At 51.6% G+C, this 11,558-nt stretch overlaps 3 protein-coding genes across 3 annotated transcripts; all 3 read right to left on the bottom strand.

The window, feature by feature from the left end:
• Positions 1-522: 522 nt before the first annotated feature.
• METBIDRAFT_31077 (uncharacterized protein) lies at positions 523-1,004 on the bottom strand. Its single transcript, XM_018855765.1, has one exon. It carries the CDS (start codon positions 983-985, stop codon positions 650-652), a length of 336 nt encoding a protein of 111 aa, XP_018712621.1. The 5' UTR covers positions 986-1,004; the 3' UTR covers positions 523-649.
• A 2,050-nt stretch (positions 1,005-3,054) lies between these two features.
• On the bottom strand, positions 3,055-4,013 carry RPL6 (60S ribosomal protein eL6; the record flags this gene model as incomplete). Its single annotated transcript, XM_018858731.1, has 2 exons — positions 3,055-3,573; positions 4,002-4,013. The coding sequence occupies 2 exons, from the start codon at positions 4,011-4,013 to the stop codon at positions 3,055-3,057; spliced, it is 531 nt and encodes a 176-aa protein (XP_018712620.1).
• Positions 4,014-5,649: 1,636 nt separating this feature from the next.
• Positions 5,650-10,639, bottom strand: METBIDRAFT_31073 (uncharacterized protein). Its single transcript, XM_018855764.1, has one exon. The coding sequence runs from the start codon at positions 10,264-10,266 to the stop codon at positions 5,914-5,916; it is 4,353 nt and encodes a 1,450-aa protein (XP_018712619.1). The 5' UTR covers positions 10,267-10,639; the 3' UTR covers positions 5,650-5,913.
• Positions 10,640-11,558: the final 919 nt, after the last annotated feature.

Here is an 11,558-nt window from a genome sequence, read left to right as displayed (position 1 = left end):
CTCTGCTTCACTTATTATGCTCTTCCAAGTCCACAATATGAGAGATTCCGTAATTAAGTATCAATTTAAATTTGGCCAAAGTGTTCTCTGCATTTTCGTGTGCTGTTTCCCTGAGCTGCGAATTTTTACTTGAACTCAAAGGATTTAAGCTTCTCATCAATAAATTTGCCCCGTAGCTCAATTTGAAGACGGAATCTCATACACAGGAAGACTATCAAAAACCTGAAAGAAAAACATTCGCCACGATTATACTGATGATTTTGTTGCGAGAAGGCGGTTTATTCAATAAAGTTTTTCTGCAGTTTGATGCATGGTGCAACACTTGCAAACTTTATGAATATAAGAAAGACTGTAAATTGCTTGTGATCCAGCACCAAGACTTGCCTGTGAATTGTAAATGTAGAGTTATATTTATTGCTATATATCTTTTGAATGAAGAAAACATCGAAAAGGCAAAGACCCCATAGATGTATTTTTGATTTTTTTTGGTCTTTTTCTGATTTTTTTGATTTTTTTTTTTGATTTTTTGATTTTTGATTTCGAAAGAGATAGAAAGAACGGCCTGTTTCAACCGTTAATTATCAGTCTACGAGCGAAGCGGCTATCAGTAGCACGGGGGTGTCCATTGATCCAGTGACCAGCAATTGTCTCAGCTTTTGAGACATAAGTATCTTCTTGGTGTAGCTTGTTGAAAATCTTCTTCGCTTATTTCGGCCAACACCAGGAAAGGATTCACATTAAAGGAGGGATTTTTCATTGATGGGTTCGACCCTAAGGAACCCTTCCTTGGGCCCGTTGTTGTTGCCATAATGACGCTTGGTTCAGGCCTTTTCCGAGAATTTCTGCGCTTTCTGCCTTGAACTTTCCAACCATCATGAGATATATCAGATACAAGACTATCAGACATTTCAACGGTAGTTCTCACTTGTTTGGAGCCCATATGTGGATCCTCTTCCACATCTTGGATAGATTCCTGAAGCGACATCTGAGTGGTTGCTTGGCTGAGTCCCAGATCTTTCTCATCAATAGATTCACTAGCCATGTCCATGGTATTGGTCACTAAAGTCAGGTTCATCACCTCGTGGTTTCCCATAGTCAAGTCCATAGCCAGAGAGCTGGAAGGAGTCACATTTTCATGGGAAGAGAGTTCGAGCTTTCCAGGAACTTTCTTGTTTGGTCTGCTTGGGCGTGGTTCCTGGTAGTCGTTATCATCGATGTTGGCCAAAACCAGAAAAGGGTTATTAAAAAAAGGAGATTTTGAGACAGGAGATTCTGGCTCACTGGTGAGTTTCTTTCCAGAAGTCCCAGAAACTGTCTCCACTTTTGTGCCAGTCCTCTTGCGGCAATTTCTGCGCTTTCTCCCCTGAACTTGCCACCCAGACTCCATGTCAATATCTGGGTTAGCGGCAGGCAGCAGAGCGGCGGTTTCTACTTTGGAGATCTTAGATTCCTCATTGAAAATAGAATTATTGTCCGGGATCAAGTTTCCTTGCGTTCTTTTGATCTCATCAGTCTCAGTGCAGTCTACAACTACGGCTGGCTTCATAAAGATACCACCAGCCGAGGAGCCAAGCTTAGAGTCTGAATTGAAAGAAAGAACGGAAGAAGCACCAGTGTCCCCGTCGGACAATTCCAAAAAGCTACCGTCGCTTGATGGAGAGAAGGCAGTAGAGCAGTCTGTTTCTGTGGCCTTTGAATATCCGGGATGAAAGGCAGCAGAGGCAGCAGCAATTTGAACAGAGATGAAATCAGCATTAGTGTTCCCACCAAGAGTCTGAATCTCAGGCTTAGCCCTAGAGGGGCCAGAGTAGTATTCTTCGATTTGAACAGCGTTCAAGTCCATGGTGGCAGATTCTGCCTGGACCGAGAGTTCAATAAGGAGCACGACAAGAAAATAGCCTGTAAGGCAGAGCGCGGCGATTTGCGAAACGCAATTGATGAGTCTGAAGCAAAAAATCACTTGTGCAATCATGATGGAGCGTATGTTCGTGAAGAAGGGAGTGATGTAAGAGGGTTTGCAAAGGGTGGAGCGAACACCTGTTTATATAGAAAAAGTGACTTTTTGCAGTCGGCGGCCTAACAAAGTATGGCTGCGAAATCAGGCGGTCGATTCGCGGATCGACATCTGTCAAGTTGCATAATAACTGTGAGGGACCCCCGAAATCATACGTGTTCGTGCCCTATATGATCACAAGTTTGGAATGACATAGGGGATAAGTCTGGTACTTATAGTACTTGAATTTAATGGGGAAATATCTGGATGTTGGACGACATTTCATTAGGGGTTCGCCAAGATATTTGACGGCACCGACAACAGACATGCATAAAGGAAGTAGGTGCTTTCGGGATGATCGGCAGAAACTGATGCTAGTTTCCGAATGCTGTGATCTATACTTTTATGATCACCACTAGCTTATGTTTTATGTGATGTCATGTATTGCCAAAAATACCAGCTTACTGTATTCACTGTGTTGTGTAGTATGACCTGTAGTACCAAAAATACCGACATACGGTGTCTAATACGTTCTTGGTAGATACGTACAGCTCCAGCTCTCCCTCACGAAATTTGCCATTTCTTATTCCCCAATCTCTTTCCCGGATGAACGGCGGGGACCAAGCCCTCCCACGTGCCATACGTCACGTGCCGCGCTCTTTGCTGGAACATGCTCGAAATTCTCGCCACCAGTTCCGTCACGTGACATCCGTTTACCAAGGTCTAGGTCCTGCTATGAACAATACCATCTGCTGATAAGCATATGCTACTGGTTGGTATAGACATTGTTGGCCATTCAAAACTCTAGAATGCACGATTTCCAATCACCGAGAAAAATGTGTAGAACCTAGTAGATAACACAGTACTTGTGCTCGTGGGTGCAGTAGTTTGCTCCAATACTCCGTGCCAGAACATCACAACGCCTCTACGAGGAAGGAGCACCTGCTACGACGACTTTTGTTTCGTGAGTGTATTAAATATACATAGAAAGGATTACACTGATTCAAAGATCAAAATGACAAGAGAGAAGGTAGCATGAGTGTTTAAGCTCTCTGCGTCATTTAGAACTTCAACAAGTGTGGCTTGTCACCGCTCTTCAAGGAGAAAGAGGCAGACAAGTATTGTTTCAACAATGGGGTCTTCTTGATTTCAGCAACCAAGGCAGCGTCAACAGACTTTTGGTCAGCGACTCTCTCGGCCTTGATCTCTTTCTTTGGTTGCTCTTCGTTGAAGAAGTCAGCCTCGGACTTCTTGGACTTAGGAGTCTTCTCTCTGGCGAAGTAAGCAACGTTGTACTTGGACACGTCGACGGACTCGATGTTAACCTTGGTGGATGTGGCGATCACGTAACGAGCGTTGACTCTTCTCAATGGAACACCGTTGACCTTGAATGGGCCAGTGACCAACAAGGTGTTGTCCTCCAAGTGCTTCAAGTAGACAACTCTCTTGCCTCTGAATCTACCAGCCAACAAGATCAAGACGGTACCTGGAACAATCGAGGCACGCAACTTGTGAGGGCGAGCAGTCTTTCTAGCCTGTTTTGGGACAGCAGAGTCTGGGGATGGGTACCACTTTGGTGCCTGGTGAGTTAGTATACAATCAACATTTGAAGTGTCAAGCGGATAATGCTGGTGATTACTGACGCGCCCGCTTTCGCTGAAACTGAACTGAAACATGTTTGAGCGACATGCATCGGCGCAGACGGGTGGAGCAAAAAGAAATGTGCGGAATGCATGGGGAAGAGACGCCTTTTTGTGAACGCTTTTCATCCCTGGTTCCATTACCCGCTGGCAATGTATGTCAACTCCAAGCCTTACTTCCTTTTGCTTTGGATAAACCCTTCAACATATCTTTAGCTTTGTTCTCTGGGTTCATAGTGGATACATTCGAGTTCCGGCGAAAGACACCAGTGGCGCAAGCACGAAGCAGAATAGGTCCCAATAATAGGGGACATGCTTGTGCATTCATCAGTCAGCTTGTGATCCTTTGAAATCTAGGGGTAACATACAATCTGGCTCATTTTTGTCTAGTTCTGAGAGGATAGAATAAAACAGCTATGAATTATTTTCCAAGCAGTGCGTAAAATTCTCACGGATTTTTTTTTTCTCGCAGCCAGGGAGTGCAGGGGATGCCGCGGGAGGTGTGGGTTTTCTGCCGTCGCACCGGGGCCGGCGAAAAAAAAACAGTCACGCCCAGCACGTGCGGGTGTATATATGCGAGTGGCAACTGCATATGGCGGGCTTTTTGGGGGAAGCCCTGATGTCTTGTGGTTCAACTGTGGGTAATTTGATGGATGTGCATTCCTAGGCTATAGTTGGTTTGGGTATATTCTGAAGAAAAAACCGCTTGGAAAATGGGCTGGTGTACGAGAAGTCGTGGTGAAGTATGAGAGTGATTAATAAACCCGCGGCATGATATGAGCTATGTTAGTGGGTGAAACAGATCAACTGAATTTCTTCAGAACAAACGGTCTTTATATCCGAGTGGCGTGGCGGCTCGTTTTAAAATCCGAACTGGCTCTCGCCACAAGTCTGGCATCATGGGTAATGTGTCCCAATGTTGATTTGCGCGTCGCAATTAGAGCCACGCGTCTGGCTGTACGTCACACCTTGATTTGTACCCCATATCATTGATTCCGTTGCTGGCTGGATTCTAATTGATATTCTGGGGCATGTACTGATTTTTAGTTGGACGGTTCAAGACTCTTTTTATCATGGCACCTGACCCAGACCATCAGCGGACGGCCGTATGCAGACCCTTGATCATGAGGCTAGCAATAAAGCCGACATGGAGCCGATATCCGGCCGATATAGGACTCTGCGTGTAGACAATGCTGAGTTGACTGCTCGATTCAAGCGCAAGGAATCTATATAACTCAAACCCATTGCGGATGCCAGGTCCTGAACTGACGGTCCTCTTGTAGTGCATAAGATCGAGTCATGCATGTTGTTTCCAGTAACAAGCAAAGAACGAATCGAGGTCTAACCACTAGTCATAGATATCAAAAGACACCCAACTGCAGGAAAAGATAAAGATTCCATCCTAGGAAGTCATTCGAAAATGAAGCTGTCGGACCCAAGCGCCAGGGTCATGTTTGGTACGAAATCCAATCGGTTTGCATAGAAGTAGCCTATAGCAAATTTGGCCCGTAACAAAGGAGAGCCTTCTTTTCTAAAGCTTTGGCCGAAGAGAAAGCTGTGGTAAATGAAATCTAAAAGCTTGAGATTGAAAAACAAAAAGAAAGAAAAATAAGATGGCTTGTTTTTGGGTTGTCAACTGACGCCAGAAGATCAGAGCAGGCAGGCGACTCTTACCCATACTTTCCAGCAGTCATTTTGTCTAATGATAGGCACTAACCTCGAAAAGAAACACGAAATGGCATGATGAGAATGTATGAAGTTTGAGAGACCATAAAGCTACTCTGGATTCCAGAATCAGAAGATCATGGAATGGGCGACCGAAAGATAACGCTCAGTCAGTAGACCTTTGGGAAAAGCACGCTTATGTGGTTCTAGAATACAACTCTTATATCATCAGAATGTTGAAGAGTAGATTGGGTTGTATAGCTGACATCAGAACAGATTCCCCAAAAGACTCTCCTGCCTTACATACTCAGCGGGTCACCGCTGGAACCACACTTTCGAGCCTTCGGCAAGATTGCAGTTCTAAGTCAAATTTGCTAGGGTTTATATATTACAAAAAATTGATTGGTCTCTAGCTCTACAGCCCATAGTCATGTAGCACCCGCAGCTGGGAAAGTCATTGGCCCGTACTAATCAAAGCGAGCCCTTTGAATAAAGACATGGGACCAATTGATAGCTGGTCCTGTCAAAAATCCAAATCCTCGCCTGTCGGCGCTGGAAAAATCAAATGTCGGCTCCACAAACAGGTTCTTCATTGGGCAAGATTCATCTGGTCGCTCACGACTGGATCTTCATGTATCTCAAGTGGACCTTTAACTCGCCGCCGCTGACCTGGAGCGCAAGCACCGAGTCCGAGTCCACGCGTTCCAGCAACCGAAGCTCGGCACTGCCCAAAACACGGTTCTTCCCAAAATGGTGGTGCTCGCGCACGGTGAAACACAAAATGGCATCTGCCGGCGCCTTGAAGGCGAAAGTCTCGTTCCACCCGAAAACGTCGTCCACGGCCTTGGTGGCCCTGGTCTTGTGTACATCCTTGGTCTTGAAGGACGTCACCACCGAGGTCTTGATCTCCAAAGACGACGACTTGAAGCCTGTGGCCGTGAGAATGTTGATTCTGCCCGGAATGCCGTTAGGCCCAAACGAGCCCAGGTGAATCGAGCTGATGTCTGTGCTGGTACTGACACCGCGCCGATGGCCTTGGAACTCGTTTGGCTTTTGCGGCGGAGGCAAGAATTCCGGCACCATGTTGGGCACGGCCCCGTCGAGCGAGGGCGGCCGGTTGTGTTTCATCTGCTCCCCCGGCGGAGGCGCGGCTTGCCGGTTGTCTTTCTTGCCCTGCTTCTCGTTTTCGGCATCGTTTTCGGAGCCGTCCTCGATTTCTGTGTCGTCGTCTTGGCTGTCGGCGGCCGTGGCGCTGGTGTTGCGCGTGGTCTCTGTCTGGAAGGACGACTGATCCATAGACTGCTTCGGCTGGTCCAGGGCTCCCGACTGCTCGCTGTCGTTGCGTTTGCGCAGGCGGCCGAAGCCTTTGAAGAAATGCCCGCCCTTGGCCACGCCGTCGGAGATCATGCCTGCACCGCTGCCCACGACGTTGGTGGCGATCCCCGCACCGCCGCCCACAATCTTCAATGGAGCGCTGGCAATGTCATGGAGGTCGATCGGCAAGCCGCCCCTCGACGACAAGGCCGGGCGGACGTACTCGGGCCTGAACGTGGCCCGCAAGCTCAACACGCCCTGCGTGTCCAAGGCCAACTTGAATGGCGTGGAGCTGTTGGGCGTCACGGTCGAAAGATCCGCGTTGGCGCGGCCCAACAACTTGTCCTCGTGCGTCAAGTCCCAATCGTACACCTCGAACATAAGCCGCTGGCGCGACCGCGACAACATGGGGAACTCGATGGCATCGTTCCAGAGCGGGTCGAGCGTGCGGCGCCTCTTGTCGGTGCGGTGGATCTCGACGCCGTCCAACTTGACCACCACGAACGGGTCAGACTTGCCGTTGCTGTCAGCGGAGGGCAAGTTCTCGCCGGCCAAGATATCTAAGGTGAGGAGGCCGACATCCAACACGGTGTCCAACGGCGGCAACTTGACGGCAGAAGGCGCGAACTCCACCTGCACGGACAAGGAGTTCTTCTCGTCGATGCGCAACGTCATGGGCTTGTGGTAGGCCCGCTCGAGAACGCTGATGGTGGCAAACGACTTCTCGGCCACCACGTCCTTGGCCTCTTCGACCTCGCGCTTCTTGGACACGCGGAAGATCAAGTTCAGGTTGGGCAAGTCGCGGATGAACGCCTCGGCGTCGGTGGCCACGGTCAACTGGCGGGTCTCGATCCGGGGCGTCACGTGCGAGGGGAACGCGTGGTCGTCGAACAACGTGTGCACGTAGTAGTCGGGCTTGGCGAAGGTGCCCGACAAGATGCGCACGGTGATGGTGCCGGCGCGGTACTTGATGGCCTTTTCCACAGGCATCTGGATCTTGGGCGGCTCCGGAAGCTGGTCCTCCTGCATGTCCACCCACTCGTAGTCGTCCGGGTGGTCCGTGATCAACTTCTTGTCGCGCAGCGCCCGGGCTTCCTCCTCCCGCTGCTGCTCGGCCTTGAGCCGCTCGAGCTCCGCGAGGTTCTCCAACTGCGCACGCGTGTACACCGGGAGCGTGGGCACGAACGACACGGAGTAGGCCATGGACCCGTGGCCGCGGCCGTTGTAGAGCACGGGCTGCTCGATGACCTCGTTGGCGCCGTCGTAGCCCAAGTAGTAGCCCTGGTCGTTTTTCTTCAAGAAGTTCTTGACGGACACGGCGCAGGAGCCCAACGGGCGGTCCTTGCCCTCGGCCTCCGCGTCCATGATGTCCAACAAGATGTGCTGGTGCTCGTTGGCGACCGGCAAGAAAAACACCTGGTTGAAGTAGGGGTCGGACGTGTTGGCCACGACCGGCGTCTTGGCCTTGAGCTTGCCGCTCTGCACCACGCGCACGTAGGGGTCCACGTCGCCCACAGACTCGAGGTTGATCAAGCCACTGCACAGGCGCACGTGCAAGCGCAAGCCGCCGATGGGCGCGCCGGTGTGGAGCCGCGTCAGCTCGTTCAGCAAGGAAATGGCCTTCCACTTGGCGCCGATGCGGAAGTGTGCGGGGACCCCGCCCGGCACCACCGGCGGCGCGGTGATCCACTGCTGGCCGCGCGACGACTCGAAGACCAAGTCCTGCAAGTTGGTGTCCAAGCGGCCCACCACGTTGTCCTCGGCCAAGTCCTTGACAATGACCTGCACCAGGGTCTGGGACTGCTGGGTGACGAGCGCCTCGAAGGTCACGCCGAAGTCCGGCTCGTTGGTCTTCTTCAAGCCCCGCGAGGTCTTGATCAACTCGTGGTTGACGTAGACCTCCGCGTACGGGTTCAAGATGCCGATCACGGACTGCGAGAGGTCCAAGTGCGTGGCGCCAAACACCGAGAGCTTCATGATGCCGGTCTCCAGGTCGATGTTCTCCTCGCGCGTGCCGTCGTCCAAGACCTGCGGGGGCAATGCGGCGTGCCAGCGCAAGTCGAACTCGAGGCGGCCCACCACCTTGCCGGACTCCACGATGTTCTTGGACACGCCCTCCTGCACCTCGTCCTGGAGGAGCCCCGCCAACGGCACGTCGACGATGCCGAGCGGCTGGTCCTCGCACTTGTCCGCGAGCAAGTGGAACACGTTGAACAACAAGTGGTTGCCGTCTAACGCGTTGACCAACACGTACTTGGTCTCCAAGTACACCGGGCACGCGGTGTTCTTCTTGACTGCGGTGCGCTCGCACACCTTGCTGTTGTTGGAGAGCGTCAACTGCACGTAGGGGTGGAACACGTCGTCGGCCAGCCCCGTCGCCCGCCTCAAGTCCACGATGCGCTTGACGCGCACGGCCAACACGCCCACGGAGTCGTTGGACTGCTGCGCCATGAGCTCCTCCACGTCGATGTCGAGCGAGTTGGGCGCGTACAACATGGGCCGCAAGTTCAGGTGGATGAGCCCGTTGACGAACGACGCCAAGCCGGGGATCAAGGACATGATGTCGATGCCGAAGGTGTCGCCGCCCACGGGCTTCAACGCGTAGTCGATCACGGGCGGCTCGAGGAACTGCACGGCCACCAACTTGACGTGCGGGAAGCTGTCGATCAACTTCAACTTGATGTTCATGCGGCCCGTGAACGACATGTCCTCCACCAAGATGGGCAAGCTCTTCAGGATGAACGCCTTGCCGACGGTCACGCCCAACGCCACCTTGGGGCTGACCTTGCGGCGCATCTCGTTCTTGGTCATGTCGTCCGTGTCGTTGGGCGTGAACGAGAACGCCCAGTCCATCTCGATGTGGTCCTTGCCCTTGCGCGTGTACAGCCGGATGGAGTCCACGCGCGGCGCCTTGGACCCCAACGTGAACTCGTCGAGCGAAATGGCCTCGATGCCAAAGCCGGGCGCCTGGTCCTTCAACACGTCGTTGGCCTGGAACAACACCATCTCCGAGAGCGCGGGCATGTAGATGACCCAGAACTTGGCCATGAACGCGTTCATCCACTCCATGGTTTCCAAGTCGTCGTCCAAGCGGTTGGCCGCGTGCACGCGCTGCATGTCGTCGCGGATGTCCCTGTTGAAGCGCCGGAACTCGGCACGGTACACGGAAAACGCACACATGAGCACCACGGGCAACCACAACACGCTGAGCCCGCCGCGGGCTAGCGCGTACGCGAAAAAAGAAACGCCCACGGGTAACACCGTGTTCCAGAACCAGTCGCCGTAGAAGTGGTCGATCACGTAGTTCTCGATGTCCTTGGTCACGCGCAACGCGTGCTCCTTGTCGGCGGTGGGGTCCATGTCCCACGCGCCAATGGGCTTCCACGAGAACGTGGGCCTGCTTTTCTGGAGCTGTTCGTCGTCCTGCAGCGCCCGCGTGTTTGTGCCCTTTCGGCCGCTGTTTTCTTGCTTTCCGCCGCTGTTTTCTTGCTTTCCGCCGCTGTTTTCTTGCTTTCCGCCGCTGTTTTCTTGCTTTCCGCCGCTGTTTTCTTGCTTTCCGCCGCTGTCCTTGCCGCCGCTGTTTGTGTCTCTGCGATCACGGTTTCTGTTTTTCGTATCGCTAGCTTTGTTTTTGTAACCACCAGGCCCGTCCATCCCATCGCTGTTTGTGCCACCATTGCCCACAGGGGCCGTGGGCTGCGCTGCTTGGCGCCGCTGGTTCTGCTGCGCCACGTCGTTTTTGTTGGCCGCGGAGCCGCTGGGCTCGTGCTTCTGTGGCGTGCGGTCCTGGCCATGTTAGTAGAAAAGAGGGGAAGCCGGGGCGGGGGACAAAACGCCGGCGGGCCGAAACCTGGGGCCGAAACCTGGGCCTAAATCATGGGTCCCAGTCATGGACCCGCAACTGCGCTGGCGCCGGGGCTCGAAAAGAGAACTGTGCAAATAGAGCTTGGATTTAGAAGAGCCATGGGCGTAATGCCGGCCCCGCAATGTCGGGAATACATACACTGGTCATGGAGGCAAAACACAGAGGATAGAATTGACCTTGCTTTGGGCGAGATGAAAGACGCTGGTGCGATGTTGCTCGTTCTGTCGCGAGGCACGGGGGCTTAAGGCGCACCTGCACCCAGCGCGCCGGGCGGCGGTCGGTTGTTCGCGCGGACGCAGGAGGGCGCGCTGTGTGCCGGAAACTACTCTCGGCCGTCTGCGAAAGCGCCATTCCTGCCGCAGCTTGCGACTTGCTGCTTCCTTGTCCATGCCAAGGAGGGTGGGCCGGGCAGCTTGCGCAGGCTCCTGCTTGCTTGTATCCTTGTCTTTGTACTGGGGTTTCTCTGTGCTGCTTGGTATTTAATAACTGCTTTATATTAATAGCTGCTTGGTATTTGATAGCTGCTTGGTATTTGATAGCTGCTTTATATTAATAGCTGCTTTATATTAATAGCTGCTTCTTATTAACAGCTGCTTGATATTTATTAGCTGCTTGATATTTATTAGCTGCTTGGTATTTAGTAGCGGCTTGGTATTTAATAGCTGCTTGTTATTAACAGCTGCTTGATATTTATTAGCTGCTTGATATTTATTAGCTGCTTGATATTTATTAGCTGCTTGGTATTTAGTAGCGGCTTGGTATTTAATAGCTGCTTGGTATTAACAGCTGCTTGGTATTTAACAGCTGCTTGGTATTTAGTAGCGGCTTGGTATTTAATAGCTGCTTGTTATTAACAGCTGCTTGATATTTATTAGCTGCTTGGTATTTAGTAGCGGCTTGATATCAACAGCTGCTTCATATTTATTAGCTGCTTGGTATTCATTAGCTGCTCGTTATTTAATAGCTGTTTGTTATTAACAGCTGCTTTATATTAACAGCTGCTTCATATTTATTAGCTGCTTGTTATTAACAGCTGCTTGATATTTATTAGCTGCTCGTTATTTAATAGCTGTTTGTTATT

This window comes from Metschnikowia bicuspidata (assembly GCF_001664035.1).
Source record: "Metschnikowia bicuspidata var. bicuspidata NRRL YB-4993 chromosome Unknown METBIscaffold_2, whole genome shotgun sequence".
In the NCBI taxonomy this organism is placed as follows: Eukaryota; Fungi; Ascomycota; class Pichiomycetes; order Serinales; family Metschnikowiaceae; genus Metschnikowia; species Metschnikowia bicuspidata.
Note: the sequence above shows the minus strand (reverse complement) of the source record. Positions and strands in the feature narration are given on the sequence as shown.